The sequence below is a fragment of the Falco naumanni genome, chromosome 5, assembly GCF_017639655.2.
Source record: "Falco naumanni isolate bFalNau1 chromosome 5, bFalNau1.pat, whole genome shotgun sequence".
Lineage (NCBI taxonomy): Eukaryota > Metazoa > Chordata > Aves > Falconiformes > Falconidae > Falco > Falco naumanni.
The window spans coordinates 71250909-71263427 of record NC_054058.1 but is presented as its reverse complement, the minus strand read 5'-3'; the positions used below and the strand labels follow the sequence as shown (position 1 = coordinate 71263427).

The window sequence follows — 12519 nt, the reverse complement described above, 5'->3', positions numbered from 1 at the left end:
CCTTTTCATATCCTCAGCGATGACACAGTGTCAGCAAACTTTGCCACCTTGTTGTTCACACTCCTTCCAGATGACTTGTGAATATTGGACAAAGCAGGTCCCAGCACAGACCTCTCCAGGACTCCAGCAGTTACTGCTCTCTGTGCAGAAAACTGACCACCTGCTCCCACTTTTTCCTCCTAGCTTTTAACCAACTATTCATTCATGAAGACCATGAGGATCTTTTACTATTTTGCCTGGTGTGGTGGTATGACCCTGGCTGGATATCAGGTGCCCACCAAAACTGCTCTATCACTCCCCTTCCCAGCTGGGCAGGGGAGAGGAAATATAATTAAAAGCTTGTTGGTTGAGATAAGGACAGGGAGATCGCTCAGCAATTACCATCATGGGCAAAACAGAATCAGGGAAATTTTTAATTTATTGCCAATCAAATCAGTATAGGCTAATGAGAAACAGAAGCTAAATCTTAAAACACTTTCCCCCCACTCCTCTCTTCTTCCCAGGCTCAACTTCACGCCCAGTTTCCTCTGCCTCCTCCTCCTGAAGGGCACAGGAGGATGGGGAATGAGAGTTGTGGTCAGCCCATCACACATTGTCTCTGCTGCTCCTTCCTCCTCACACTCTTCCCCTGCTCCAGCGTGGGGTCCCTCCCACGGGAGACAGGCCTCCATGAACTCCTCCAGCGTGAGTCCCTCCCACAGGGTACAGTCCTTAAGGCTGCTCCAGCCTGGCCCCCCACGGGCCAACAACCCTGCCCCAGCCGGGGCTCCTCTCTCCATGGGACCACAGGTCCTGCCAGGAGCCTGCTCCAGCATGGGCTGCCCACAGGGTCACAGCCTCCTTTGGGCATCCCCCTGCCCCAGCACGGGGTCCCCCATGGGCTCCAGGTGGGGATCTGCTCCTCCATGGACCTCCAAGGGCTGAGGGCACAGCCTGCCTCACCACGGGCTTCACCATGGGCTGCCGGGGAATCTCTGCTCTGGTGCCCGGAGCCCCTCCTGCGCTGACCGGGGGGCTGCAGAGATGTTGCTATCACATAGTATCACTTCTCTCTCCACTGCTGTTGTTCTGCCTCCAGGGTTTTTTCCCCTTCTTAATCCCAGAGGCACTCCCACCATTGCTGATGGGCTTTGCCTTGGCCAGCTCTATCAGACATGGGGGAAACTTCTAGCAGCTTCTCACAGAAGCCACCCCTGTAGCCTCCTGGCTACCAAAACCCTGCCACACAAACCAAATACACTTGGTACAGATATTGGGCTCACTGGTAGATTGCTCCCACATCTCCCTGTAACTCCACTGTCACAGCAGCTTTCAGGAAAAAACCACACTCAGCTACTGGTTTGGCCACTTCACCCTTAACATGCTCCTTTACACCTCCTGCATGATGCAGTCCAGATCATAAAATGAATGGTACACAGGAAACAAACATAAGAAAAACAGAAATAAGAAACCACTGTTAGTGGCTTCTGTACTGTGGTGCTTAGCTGTACATGTCCTTTTGCAAGTCTGTTCTGGCAGAGAGCATGCCTTAGCTCTGAGCCTCCAGTATGGTGTCTTTAAAGGAAACTCTCTGCAGGTGGATGGAGATTATTTACTTTTCCTTTTTAAATAGGCTCCTTGAATTTGATGCAATTCCCCTTTTCAAAACAGTGCACAAGTGCAGAATATTTCTTGGCTTGTGTTGCTCCTACAGGGATGCTAAACCTAAACAAGTAAAAGCGACTCTGTCTAGTGGCCTGTGGACAATAATACTGTTGAAACAGGCTCAGCACATGGCTAAGTAACACATGGCGAGTTGCTTCTCCTCTCCTGGGTTCCCTGACAAGGTGCTCTGGGCAGTCATTGACAGCACTCAAACACTTGGTTTCAGCATCCTGTCTGAATATGACATTTACCTAGCTTGCATGGCAGTAACCAGCACCATGCTTCCCATTCCTATTTCTCTGCAAAAGCGTGCTCTGATTTTTTTTATTGATTAAAAGTAAAGCTAAGACCCTTGACATCCACACAGTTCCTCGGACAGAAGAAGCAGGGAGGGAAGGGGTGAAATTAGAGGTTATGCATTCATTCCTACAACATAATTTTAGCCTTTTACCTGCAAATGCCATAATTTTCACTCTTTGACCACACTCAATTTTGTGATTCAAAATCCTCTGCTGTTCATGAGTCAGCTTTACTTCAGGCCAGGTACTAAAAACAGAAAATCCAAAAATTAAGAAAATAAATCCCCTGACATAAAACAAACAAAGCAGCTAACAACAGAAGGAAACCAATGAATGACTGATCCCACCCAACAAGCAGGAAGGTGAAACTACAGCAACTTGGTTATTGTGCAAATGAGAAAAGCAGGGAATAAGAAAAGACCAGAGACAGAGGAATAAAAAGCAAACCTTGAGGAAGGTTAAATAGGAAATATCTTCCCAAGGCCCTAAGCCATGCCTTAAAAATTAATTTGACACCCTGGCTCCTTAGGCTTATTGAAAACAAACAGCACCTTGGGTTTGGGGTGCTCTGTTGCTTTTGAGAGCATGTTATGTTAAATTGCTCTCCAATTTCTCAGCATGTAGGACAGACCAATTATCCCTGCCTTACAGGGGAGCTGAGAGCTTTGATTAAGAAAGGCATTCAGCACTTCTGGCTGGAACGCAATTGTTTTATTCATAAAGGTCTGAAACCTGTCATCAGCCAACAGTGTTAATCGCCTCTTCACACAGGGTCCTCCCCAGTACCACGCACAAGGGCGGAAAGCCTTGTTTAAGTATCCTTGACATTTCACAGCTGGCAGTTAGACGGCTGCCCCCAGGATGCATCTTTTACTGAACAAGCAAAACTGGCTTAGAAAAAGACTTCAAATGGAGGGGTAGAATGAAAGGGCTGGCTGAAACCCAGCATCTGTTTACCTATTTATTTTTTTTTGTTATGACCTCTCTCACTGTTGTGCCTTGGATCATCAGTGATTTTATTGGATTTATCTTTGCTAGACCTCTGTGATGGATGAATGCACTACTATTCCCCTTCTGTAAGTAAGGACAAGGAAATTAAATGACTCAATCCAGGGTAACTGCAGCAGAAGCGGAACAAAGCTTGGACCTCCACAGGCCAGGAAAGCATTTCACTCCTTACTGTCCTTTTCTAGGCAGCAAGCTACCAACCAATGCCAATTTATAACAGCTATATATATGTGTAACAGTGAGTATGTAACAGTTATCCAAGAGGATCTAGAAAACAGGAGCCAAATCAATATCCTGCTGCTGGTATCTTGTTTCCTCCCATGCACAAAAAGCAGCGCTCATAAATGAATGGCCCACGTTATCTGCGCTACAGTAACGTCACCAGCAAGCCAAACCCCATTTTGGCTGACTGCATGTTTCTAGAGGAAGACATTGTTAAAATTAAAGCAGGCACTCTTCCCTGCTTCCAGAGCTACTTATCCATGGGGAGAGTGATGATTTGGGAGGGTATTTTGGGGTGATTTGGGCTCTGTGAATTTTCAGTGGCCGTCACACTGGAGCACAGAGAACTGTGTTGCACCGATACACAGGCCCATCAGTGAATAATGACTTCTAAATTCAGTTAGTGCTTGGTAATTCAGTATTTACAGATGTAAGGCCTGATTCTGGTTTTCCTCTACGAATTCAGGGAGAAGATGGCAAGGGGCAGAATAAGGTTTTGTACTAATCCTTATGAATCTGAGAGTCTTGTCAACCAGCGCCTGCCATGAAACATTTGCTCCCCCTCCAAGGTTCAGCACTCCACCAGGGCTTTGTGTACTTAGGTACATTGCTTGGATCACCTACAACAGCATCACTCAGCACATAAGTCTTGCCTGCAGCGTGAAGCAAATGTTTCCTCTTCTACTTTCTGCATAGTTACAGAAGGATTTTCCATCAGATACAAGCAGGAGAAAACATTGTAATGGATCCTGGCAGAAAGAACAAAAGAGAAACTATCATTGAGAAATCATCAATAACAAATTAAACGTCTGCAGCCACCTAAAAGACCGCTCGTATCTTGAATTCTTCCAGCAGAATGACGCACAAAGTCCCAAGTGCTCAGGGAGCTGCAGGAGACAGTGTTAATTATTTTAAAGTGCAGTTAGTTCTACCTTGAAAAGTGACTGCAAAGGCACCACGGGGACAGCTCTGCCTGTGGCCTCTCCCTCGGTCCTGCTGGGTTTGTTTCAGGTTTGCTATGCAAACATCGGATCAGAGTCCACAGGATCTCTCCTGAACCACAGTTGGCAACAGAGTCTGGGGAGTCTGAGAGAACTGGTTGCCAGTTTAGGCCTCTGAAGTGAACTGGTTTCATCAATTTCTTTATAATGATTCTAGACAAGCGCGTTAGCTCTGACAGTACTTCATGGTGTGCTGTTAATGCAAAGAGAGGAGCACAGCAACTCTGTGGTTTTAATTATGCTGGCAATAAGTAGTGTAAAATTAATCTCCATTATACATCAGGGTTGACACCGTTGTGGTTTTACCTTTTAGTGCAGCTTTGTTCCTGTGACCTAACAGCTGCCACCCCAAGCCACACTCCAGGACAGACTTCAGAGAGTCACAGAACAGTTGGGGTTGGAAGGGGCCTCTGGAGATCACCTAGTCCAGCCCCTGCTAAAGCAGGTTCTCTCTCCCAGAGCAGGCTGCACAGTCACGTCCAGGTGGGTTTTGAATGTCCCCAGAGAAGGAGACCCCACAGCCTCTCTGGGCAGCCTGTTCCCCTGCTCTGTCACCCCCACAGTAAAGAAGTTCTCCCTCATATTCAGCTGGAACTCCTGTGCTGCAGTTTGTGCCCGCTGCCCCTTGTCCTGTCAGCACACCTGAAAAGAGCCTGGCCCCGTCCTCTTGGCACTCACCCTTAAGATGTTTGTAGACACTGATAAGATCCCCCCTCAGTCTTCTCTTCTTCAGGCTAAACAGGCCCAGCTTCCTCAGCCTTTCCTCAGAAGGGAGATGCTGCAGTTCCTCCATCACCTCCACAGCCTCTGCTGGCCCCTCTCCAGCAGCGCCCTGTCTCTCTGGAACTGGGATGCCCAGCACTGGACACAGCACTCCGGACAAGTCCTCACCAGAGCAGAGCAGGAGGATCCCCTTCCTCCACCTGGCCCCACTCCTCCTCATGCCCCCCAGGATCCCACTGGCCCCGTGGCCCCACGGGCACACTGCTGGCCCACGGGCAGCTTGCTGCCCACCAGGACTCCCAGGCCCTTCTCCGCAGAGCTGCCCCCCAGCAGGTCATCCCCAGCCTGTGCTGGTGCACGGGGCTGTCCCTGCCCAGGGCCAGGACCCTACACGTGCCTTTGCTGAACTCCATGAGGTCCCTCTCCGCCATCTCTCCAGCCTGCCCAGGCCTGGCTGAATGGCAGCGCAGCCTCTGGTGCGTCAGCCGCTCCTCCCAGTTTGGTATCACCAGCAAACTCGCTGAGGGTGCCTCTGTCCCTTCATCCAGGTCACTGATGAGCAAGTTGAACAGAACTGGACCCAGCACTGACACCCGGGGAACACCACTCACATTCACGTGTCACATTAGGTGACCTGCATGCTAAAACTCACCAGTTGCTCTAGGAGCTGCAAATAGGTATCAGACAGTTCCTTGAGGACATGTTTCCTCCTTATGCCCTAAATTCCAAACCTTGTGGGGTTTGAAGAGATAATGACAGAACAGATGTGGTCATTCCTATTTCTTCTAGTCTAGATTGTTCCAGGACATGGAGATGGGATGTGTGTGCTTTGTCCATGAGCTCTCATTGCTAGCAAGTGACACCTTCTGTCTGCCACATCTTCAGCAGGCACCTACTCAAGGTGATGACCTTAGCCAGCACTTATCAATCACAAACAGGCCAAACAAGCATCCTGATTTCCCTGGTTAGTAGCCTGAGCATGTGGCCCATGGCTGAGTAAGCAGAGGATGAACCCTTCTCCTGTGTCTAACACAGGCTGGACTATACCTCACAGAGGGTAGCTTACAGAACTATCTTCTTTCTAGCTACAGATTCATTTTCCAGTGTAGTTCATTTCCAGTCTTCTCAGAAGAAAAATTTACATGTGTCCTTAATCCTTATCCTCACTGCAATTCTGAAGCAACCTGTGGACTCTTATCTGCATTACTGGGCACCTCTTGAATAAAAGGCACATGCAGTGGGAGCCCACAGGACGTGAAGTATCACTTAAGAGGACTGAAGTAACTAACAGGTCTCAGGAAGGTAATAACCACATTACCTTGTTGCAGCTGATGTGTACCTATTTCTAATCAGAAAGTTTCTATAGTTGCTTTAAAACCTGATTTTCTTTCTGAAAAAAAAATATTTTTTTTGAACACTATCGCCTGAAAAACAAGTGGACTATGAAACAGGTGAGGAACTAACAGAAATCTAAAGGCAACATTCCTGAATGTTCCTGCAAAAACCTAGGGATGGGCACGCTGTTCCTGACAAACTGCACACACTGAGGAACTGGAGAGCCCTAACCAACAGCAACATAATTGCTCATAAGCATATATTCACTGTATATATTACGTATCACCATGGCTAGAAAGAGGCAGGCAGGCAGGAAGCATCTCCATATTCCTTACCTATTAGTGATTGGAATGTTCTTGTTTCTCATTGCATACAGTAGTGTTGCTATGCAGTAAAGTGTCTCTGTCACATCCACAACAGAGACGGTAGAGCTGGGTCTCTGCAGACACACCATCAGCTTTTGGATGTCGCTGACGCCATCGGAGAAAAGCACCATGACTGTAATTATGGCCCATATGTTCTCAGGCTGGTATAGGTAACAAGAAAGAGTGAGAAAAACGCTTTGAGCCTTTAGGAGCAGGGAAACCCTGCTTCAACACTGAGAAACCACTTATGCCATGATGAATAGTTAAATCCTCTTCAGTCACCCTGAATAACACCCCAAGTGGAAAACCTTTAGACGCAGGAGGGTAGATATGACCTCAAAGCATCAGCGTTGTTAAACCTGCCAAATAAACCAGTTAGTAACTGTTAAACCTACCCCTGTCCTGCTCTGTAAATGCGGCAGTTTGTTGACAACACAGACTTCAGCCTTTGAGAAGAGGTGATGACTCTTCAAACACTGCAGAACTGCACCAGGATCTACTTTCCGTCCGGAGCGTATGGCAGACACACACCTGCACAGAACGGGAACAGCAGCATTCGCAAAGAAGCCTTGTCAAGTAAGTTTACTCTCCAAGTATAGAATGCCTTCTCTAAAGTACCATCAGTCAGGCCGCAGCAAGTTTAACTATGCCTGGCTCTTTGGCCCTCAGATTTGATGGGATGCATTCAGTGCTGAGGCTGCAAGTTGCTGAACTTAAATTTCCAACCCATTCTTTTGCTGAAAGCCATTTAGACAAATAATTCCCCATTCTGTTACACAGATGTGCTTAAATACTTTGCTGCATCAAGCCCTTAGTCTGCAAGTTTCCTTCTGGCTGTCTCAAAGTCTCCTTCCAGAAGATGGATCCACCTTGCTCTCAACACAATTTGACTCTTCTATTTGCACCATCTAACTGCCACATAAAACGGCCCTCAAGACTACAGAGATCTGAACAGAGCACTTGCTTTTATCGGGGACCTAGGCTTGGGCTTGCTGCTGAGCTGTGACTGATAAGTCAGTGTGCGTCCAGAAAAGCAGGCTTTCAGGAAAGGAAAAGAAGAAAACACACTGGAGGTACGAGGAACCAGGAACAAGAGCTCAAATCTCACTCTCCAGGAGATACTTTATTTTAGCTAAATCCAGGAGATGCTGAGCCTTTCTTCAGACCCTGGCTGATCAGGAGATGGAAAAGCAGTGCTGACATGACAGATCCTGAAATGTAAAGGGATGCTGAAAGGGGTGCCTAAATTGAGTCTCACTCTTTCCAGCTGTCCTGGTTTCAGCCAGGATAAAGTTAATTTTCTTCTTAGTAGCTGGTGCAGTGCTGTGTTTTGGATTTGGTGTGAGAACAATGTTGATGACACATTGATGGTTTTTAGTTGTTGCTAGATGATGTTTATACTAAGTCAAGGACTTTTCAGTTTCTCAGGCCCTGCCATCAAGAAGGCTGGAAAGGCACAAGAAATTGGAAGGGGACACAGCCAGGACAGCTGACCTAAACTGGCCAAAGAGGTATTCCATATCATGGGATGTCATGCTTGGTATATAAACTGGGGGGAGTTGGTCAGGGCTTGCCAATTGCTGCTCAGGGACTGGTTGGGCATCGGTCAACGAGTGGTGAGCAGTTGTATTGTGCATCACTTGTTTTCTTTTTTCCCTTCCCTTTGGATTTCATTCCTCTCCCCTTCTCTTTCTCCTTTTCATTATAATTGTTATAATTATTATTATTGATTTTATTTTACTTTATTTCAATTATTAAATTGTTCTTATCTCAACCCTCAAGTTTTACATTCCTTGCTGATTCTCCTCCCTATCCCTCTGGCAGGGGGGAGTGAGTAGGTGGCTGTGTGATAGTTACTGGCTGGGGTTAAACCACAACACCAGCACAGTCACCCTGCAGGAAGCAACCACACAGCATCCTCCAAACCTGTTGTTGGGAGCCAAAAGGCAGCAAGTGACAGGACAGCTCAGCCATTTTTTATTTTGTCATCGAAAGCTCATCTCGGAGCTTCTGGCAGCTTCTCTCAATTGCTGTACCCAACCCGGCTGTGCTCTGATATACGGGTGCATCTCCGAAACCTTCCTTTGAGCCTCCAAATTCAGCAGTTGCTAGCCAACACCCTCTTGTGCTCAGGCTCTCCTCACCTCTTTCCTCCTTCAGTGCAACAACCATCTCCCTGCCCTTCAAGAGGACACACCATCCAAGTCAAAAAGGCCACTGCCAAGACTGTTCTTCTGCCTCCTCTTCCCAGTCCATGTTCAGCTCCTCCATCTCCTCAGACATTAGTACAAGGCTATCCCTGTCCCCGGCTTTGGAGCCTCTCCCTCACTTATCCATCACTTCTCACTTGCTGTCAAAATCACGGAAACTGCAGAAGTGACTTTGTAAGCCATCTGCTCAAAGCAGGGATGACTTCAAGTTGGGTTGTTTGTGCAGGTGAGGTCTAAGCCTCTCCAAGGATGGAGATTCTTCCCCACCTCTCCAGGCCAGTGTTTGGCCATTCTCCTAATATTCAACTGGATTTCCTATGCTGGAACTTGTGCCCATTGCCTTTTGTCCTGTCACTGTGCACCTCTAATAAGAGTTTGGCATTGTGCTCTCTACAGCCTCTCATTAGGCGGGGAAAGACATCAATCAGATCCCCTTTCCAGCTCCTCTTCTCCAGATTTCAACCTCTACTTGTACATCACCTCAAATACTGTGTTCAGTTTTGGGCCCCTCCACTACAAGACACTGAGGTGCTGGAGGTGTCCAGAGACGGGCAACAGGGCTGGGGAAGGGGCTGGGGCACAAGGCTGATGGGGAACGGCTGGGGGAACTGGGGGGGGGGGGGGTCAGCGTGGAGAAGAGGAGGCTTGTGGGGACTTTCTCACTCTTTACAACTACCTTAAAGGAGGATGTAGCAAGGTGGGGGTCGGTCTCTTCTCCCATACAGCAACTAACAAGAGGAAACTTACTCAAGTTGCACCAGGGGAGGTTTAGATGGGTTATTAGGAAAAACTGCTTCACCAAAAGGGTTGTGAAGCACTGGAACAAGCTGCCCAGGGAGGCAGCAGAGTCACCATCCCTGAGGTTATTTAAAGAATGTGTAGATGTGGCACTTAGGGACATGATTTAGCGGCGAACTTGGCAGTGCTGGGTTAATGGTTGGACTCAATGATCTTAAAGGTCTTTTCCAGCCTAATGATTCTGTGATGAGCACATGATCGTGTGCTCCAAACAGAACAAGGAAGAGGAAAGGGAAAGTTTTTTACCTATTTCTAGAACCCTAGTAGTGATTTCTGTTGTTAAAATAATTTCTCCCTCATCTTCCTGTAAGCCTCCCACCTCTTTGGAAGACAAATCCATTTGTCTCCTAGCAATTCACAGGATAAAATGGAAGAAGACCCAAAGCAGGGAAGGTCTGAGGGTCTACAGGTACAAACTCAAGTGCTGAAGCGGACTCACCTGATCAGCCCCAACACACATTCTTCCTGCTCATTTGTTATGGTGAAATCCTGCAAGATCTGTTCAACTCTGTGCAGGGCTGTGTCCTCCTTCATTAGGTATCGATGGTATAGCTTTTTCCAAGGAATGAACTAGAACAAGAAGCACATATCACCATCTTTCATCTCACAGCACTGGAAAATAGGTCTCTTCTGGCAACAAGCTAATCAACATGACTTCCAAAGACAACCTGGAGTTGAAAAAGTCCCTGTAGCTTGACGGAAACAGGTAATTAGTATAAGATGGAGAAGGAAAAAGGAAACAGACAAAAGAGAGAAAGACTTGTTCCTCATAGCCTGCAAACATGTCTATAAAAGGCTGTTTTTTCTAGAATGATGGGAATAGGGTGATGCTGGTTCGGTTTCAAATGTCAAACCATTAAAGGAATGGGGATATTTTAAGCACTACTGCACAGATCTGCTCTGAGCAGGGTCTGAGTGCTTAAAATCCCTGTGTCCATGAAGCCCTACCTTCCTGCAGCCTGCTGTTCGGATGTCTTTGGTAAAACCAGGATGCTGCCTTTTAGGCTAAGTCATGGAGCGAGGGGCAGGTTTGGGAGAGGGCTTGAGCACACTGAACATCCAATGCATGCATTTTCTATGCATCTCTCTAGATTTTCAGGCTCAAAGCATGCACGCTGTGCTGATAAAGCAGAGTGCAGAACATTTGCACTGTGACCAGCCTTACTTGTCCAAATTTATCGGAAGGGCATGAACAAGAACTTGGACCCCCAAAAAAATCTGGGCTGTGATCAGTCCCCTACCACTCTAAGTCAGGCCAAAACAGCTTCTTTGTACAAGCTGAGAGTTTCCAATGTAAATGGTGAGCAAGTCTAGTGGTGCCAGCTGTCTCCAAGCCACCCTGAGTTGAAATACAGAGATCCTTGTTGCAGCCAGAATGACTGCCAGTGCGTTTACGAATGTTAGTACTGTGAGGGCGTTGACTGTAGATGAACCAAGCTCCACAAAACGGGGGTTAAAGGCCTTTCCTCTAAATCCATTTGACTACAAGAGACGCCACACACACACACATACAGGCTGGGGGACAGTGACGTACACTGGCCACAAGAGGACACTGCCCAGTCTGCCAGCCAGAATTTCCTGCATGATTCCCGTCAGAAAAAAAGGCTGCAAGGAAAACAGTGAAGGGGAATTTGGTGGAGTCTTATAGGATGCTCTCTTTCCATGTATGGGAAGAATGCATCAAGGGAAGTTACCCCAATATTGATCTTCTGATACAAGCTGGTGTCTGAAGATGCCACTGTGGCCCAGAAGACCAAAAAATAACAAAAGACCTAAGAAAGGATGTGGGTATTAGGGAACAATAAAGGGATTAAAAGGAACAAAGAGACAGACACAGCATGGATGCTCCTACAGCAACACATGTAGCCACCAGATGAAGACAGAATGGAGCAGTAGGAGAAGAGACAGGCTCAAATCAATATCACAGCAGTCCTTACCAGTGGATCACTGACTATCTCCCTCCAGCAGCGACACACCAGGCTCAGGTTCTGATACAGATCAGTCACTGGTAGGAAAGCAAAGATGTTCCTAAGGACTTCAACAGGCAGCTTGCTAATGCTTCCCTGAGGCACTTCCCAGTTCCGAGTCCCCAGGAGTCCATAGTGTGCATCAGGGACTGGTTCAATTTCCATATCATCAAGTTCCTGCTTGATCTGGCTGTGAACCACCATTGGCTTCTTAGGATCACCCCACAAATCATGTACTGGCTTGTGAATGCCTGCAGCTGCAGTGGACAGAGGCCGTTTTCTGGAGTTTTCCTTGGGAGCTGGTACAAGCTCCTCGTCCTCCATAAAAGCACAGGAATCACCACTGATCTCCATCACAGTGGAGACACTGCTGAAGGAATCATCAGGTTCAGTGACAATGGGATCCAGGAGCTCTTCTTTGATTCTACTCTTCACCCCACCAGAACCTACTTGTGTCTGAGACTTCCTGAAGTAATCAGTGATGTTTGGCTGACCTTGGCCTGCAGAAACAAGAGGAGCACAAATGAAGTCAACAGAAACAAGCGCAAAGTGCACTGCTCCTAAGCTAACAAGGAGGCCAGAGGTTGTGTCAGGTGGTAGTTACTTCCACCAGGGTTCCTCACAGATGTATGAGTGATGAACTGTCCTGCTTCATATTGCTTCTCTGGTAACCTATGGAAGTCAACAGAACAACATTCAATCCGGGCACTGCCAAGGTACACTGAGATCTCCACTAGCTTCTAGAAAAAGATTTGGTCTGCATGACAATCTGGGCATTCAATCTGGCACTGTCAAGGTACACTGACACCTCCACTAGCTTCTAGAAAAATATTCAGTCTGCATGACAATCTCTCAGATCAACAATTCTTATCTACCATAAGGATCCATGTTAAACAGAAACATGGTTGCATGATAAATTTCCTGGGAGATATTTCCACTAGCCAAAG

General features: G+C 47.2%; 1 protein-coding gene across 3 annotated transcripts in view; it reads right to left on the bottom strand.

The window, feature by feature from the left end:
- Nucleotides 1-12519, bottom strand: part of FBH1 (F-box DNA helicase 1) — a 31892-nt gene that overhangs the window by 15033 nt on the left and 4340 nt on the right. For all 3 annotated transcript variants that reach the window (XM_040595437.1, XM_040595439.1, XM_040595438.1), the window contains 6 exons: nucleotides 11543-12072; nucleotides 10045-10175; nucleotides 6993-7128; nucleotides 6568-6758; nucleotides 3827-3922; nucleotides 2096-2190 (listed from right to left, as the gene is read on the bottom strand). In XM_040595437.1, coding sequence (XP_040451371.1) covers nucleotides 2096-2190; nucleotides 3827-3922; nucleotides 6568-6758; nucleotides 6993-7128; nucleotides 10045-10175; nucleotides 11543-12072 — 1179 coding nt within the window. The remainder of the gene's footprint in view (nucleotides 1-2095; nucleotides 2191-3826; nucleotides 3923-6567; nucleotides 6759-6992; nucleotides 7129-10044; nucleotides 10176-11542; nucleotides 12073-12519) is intronic.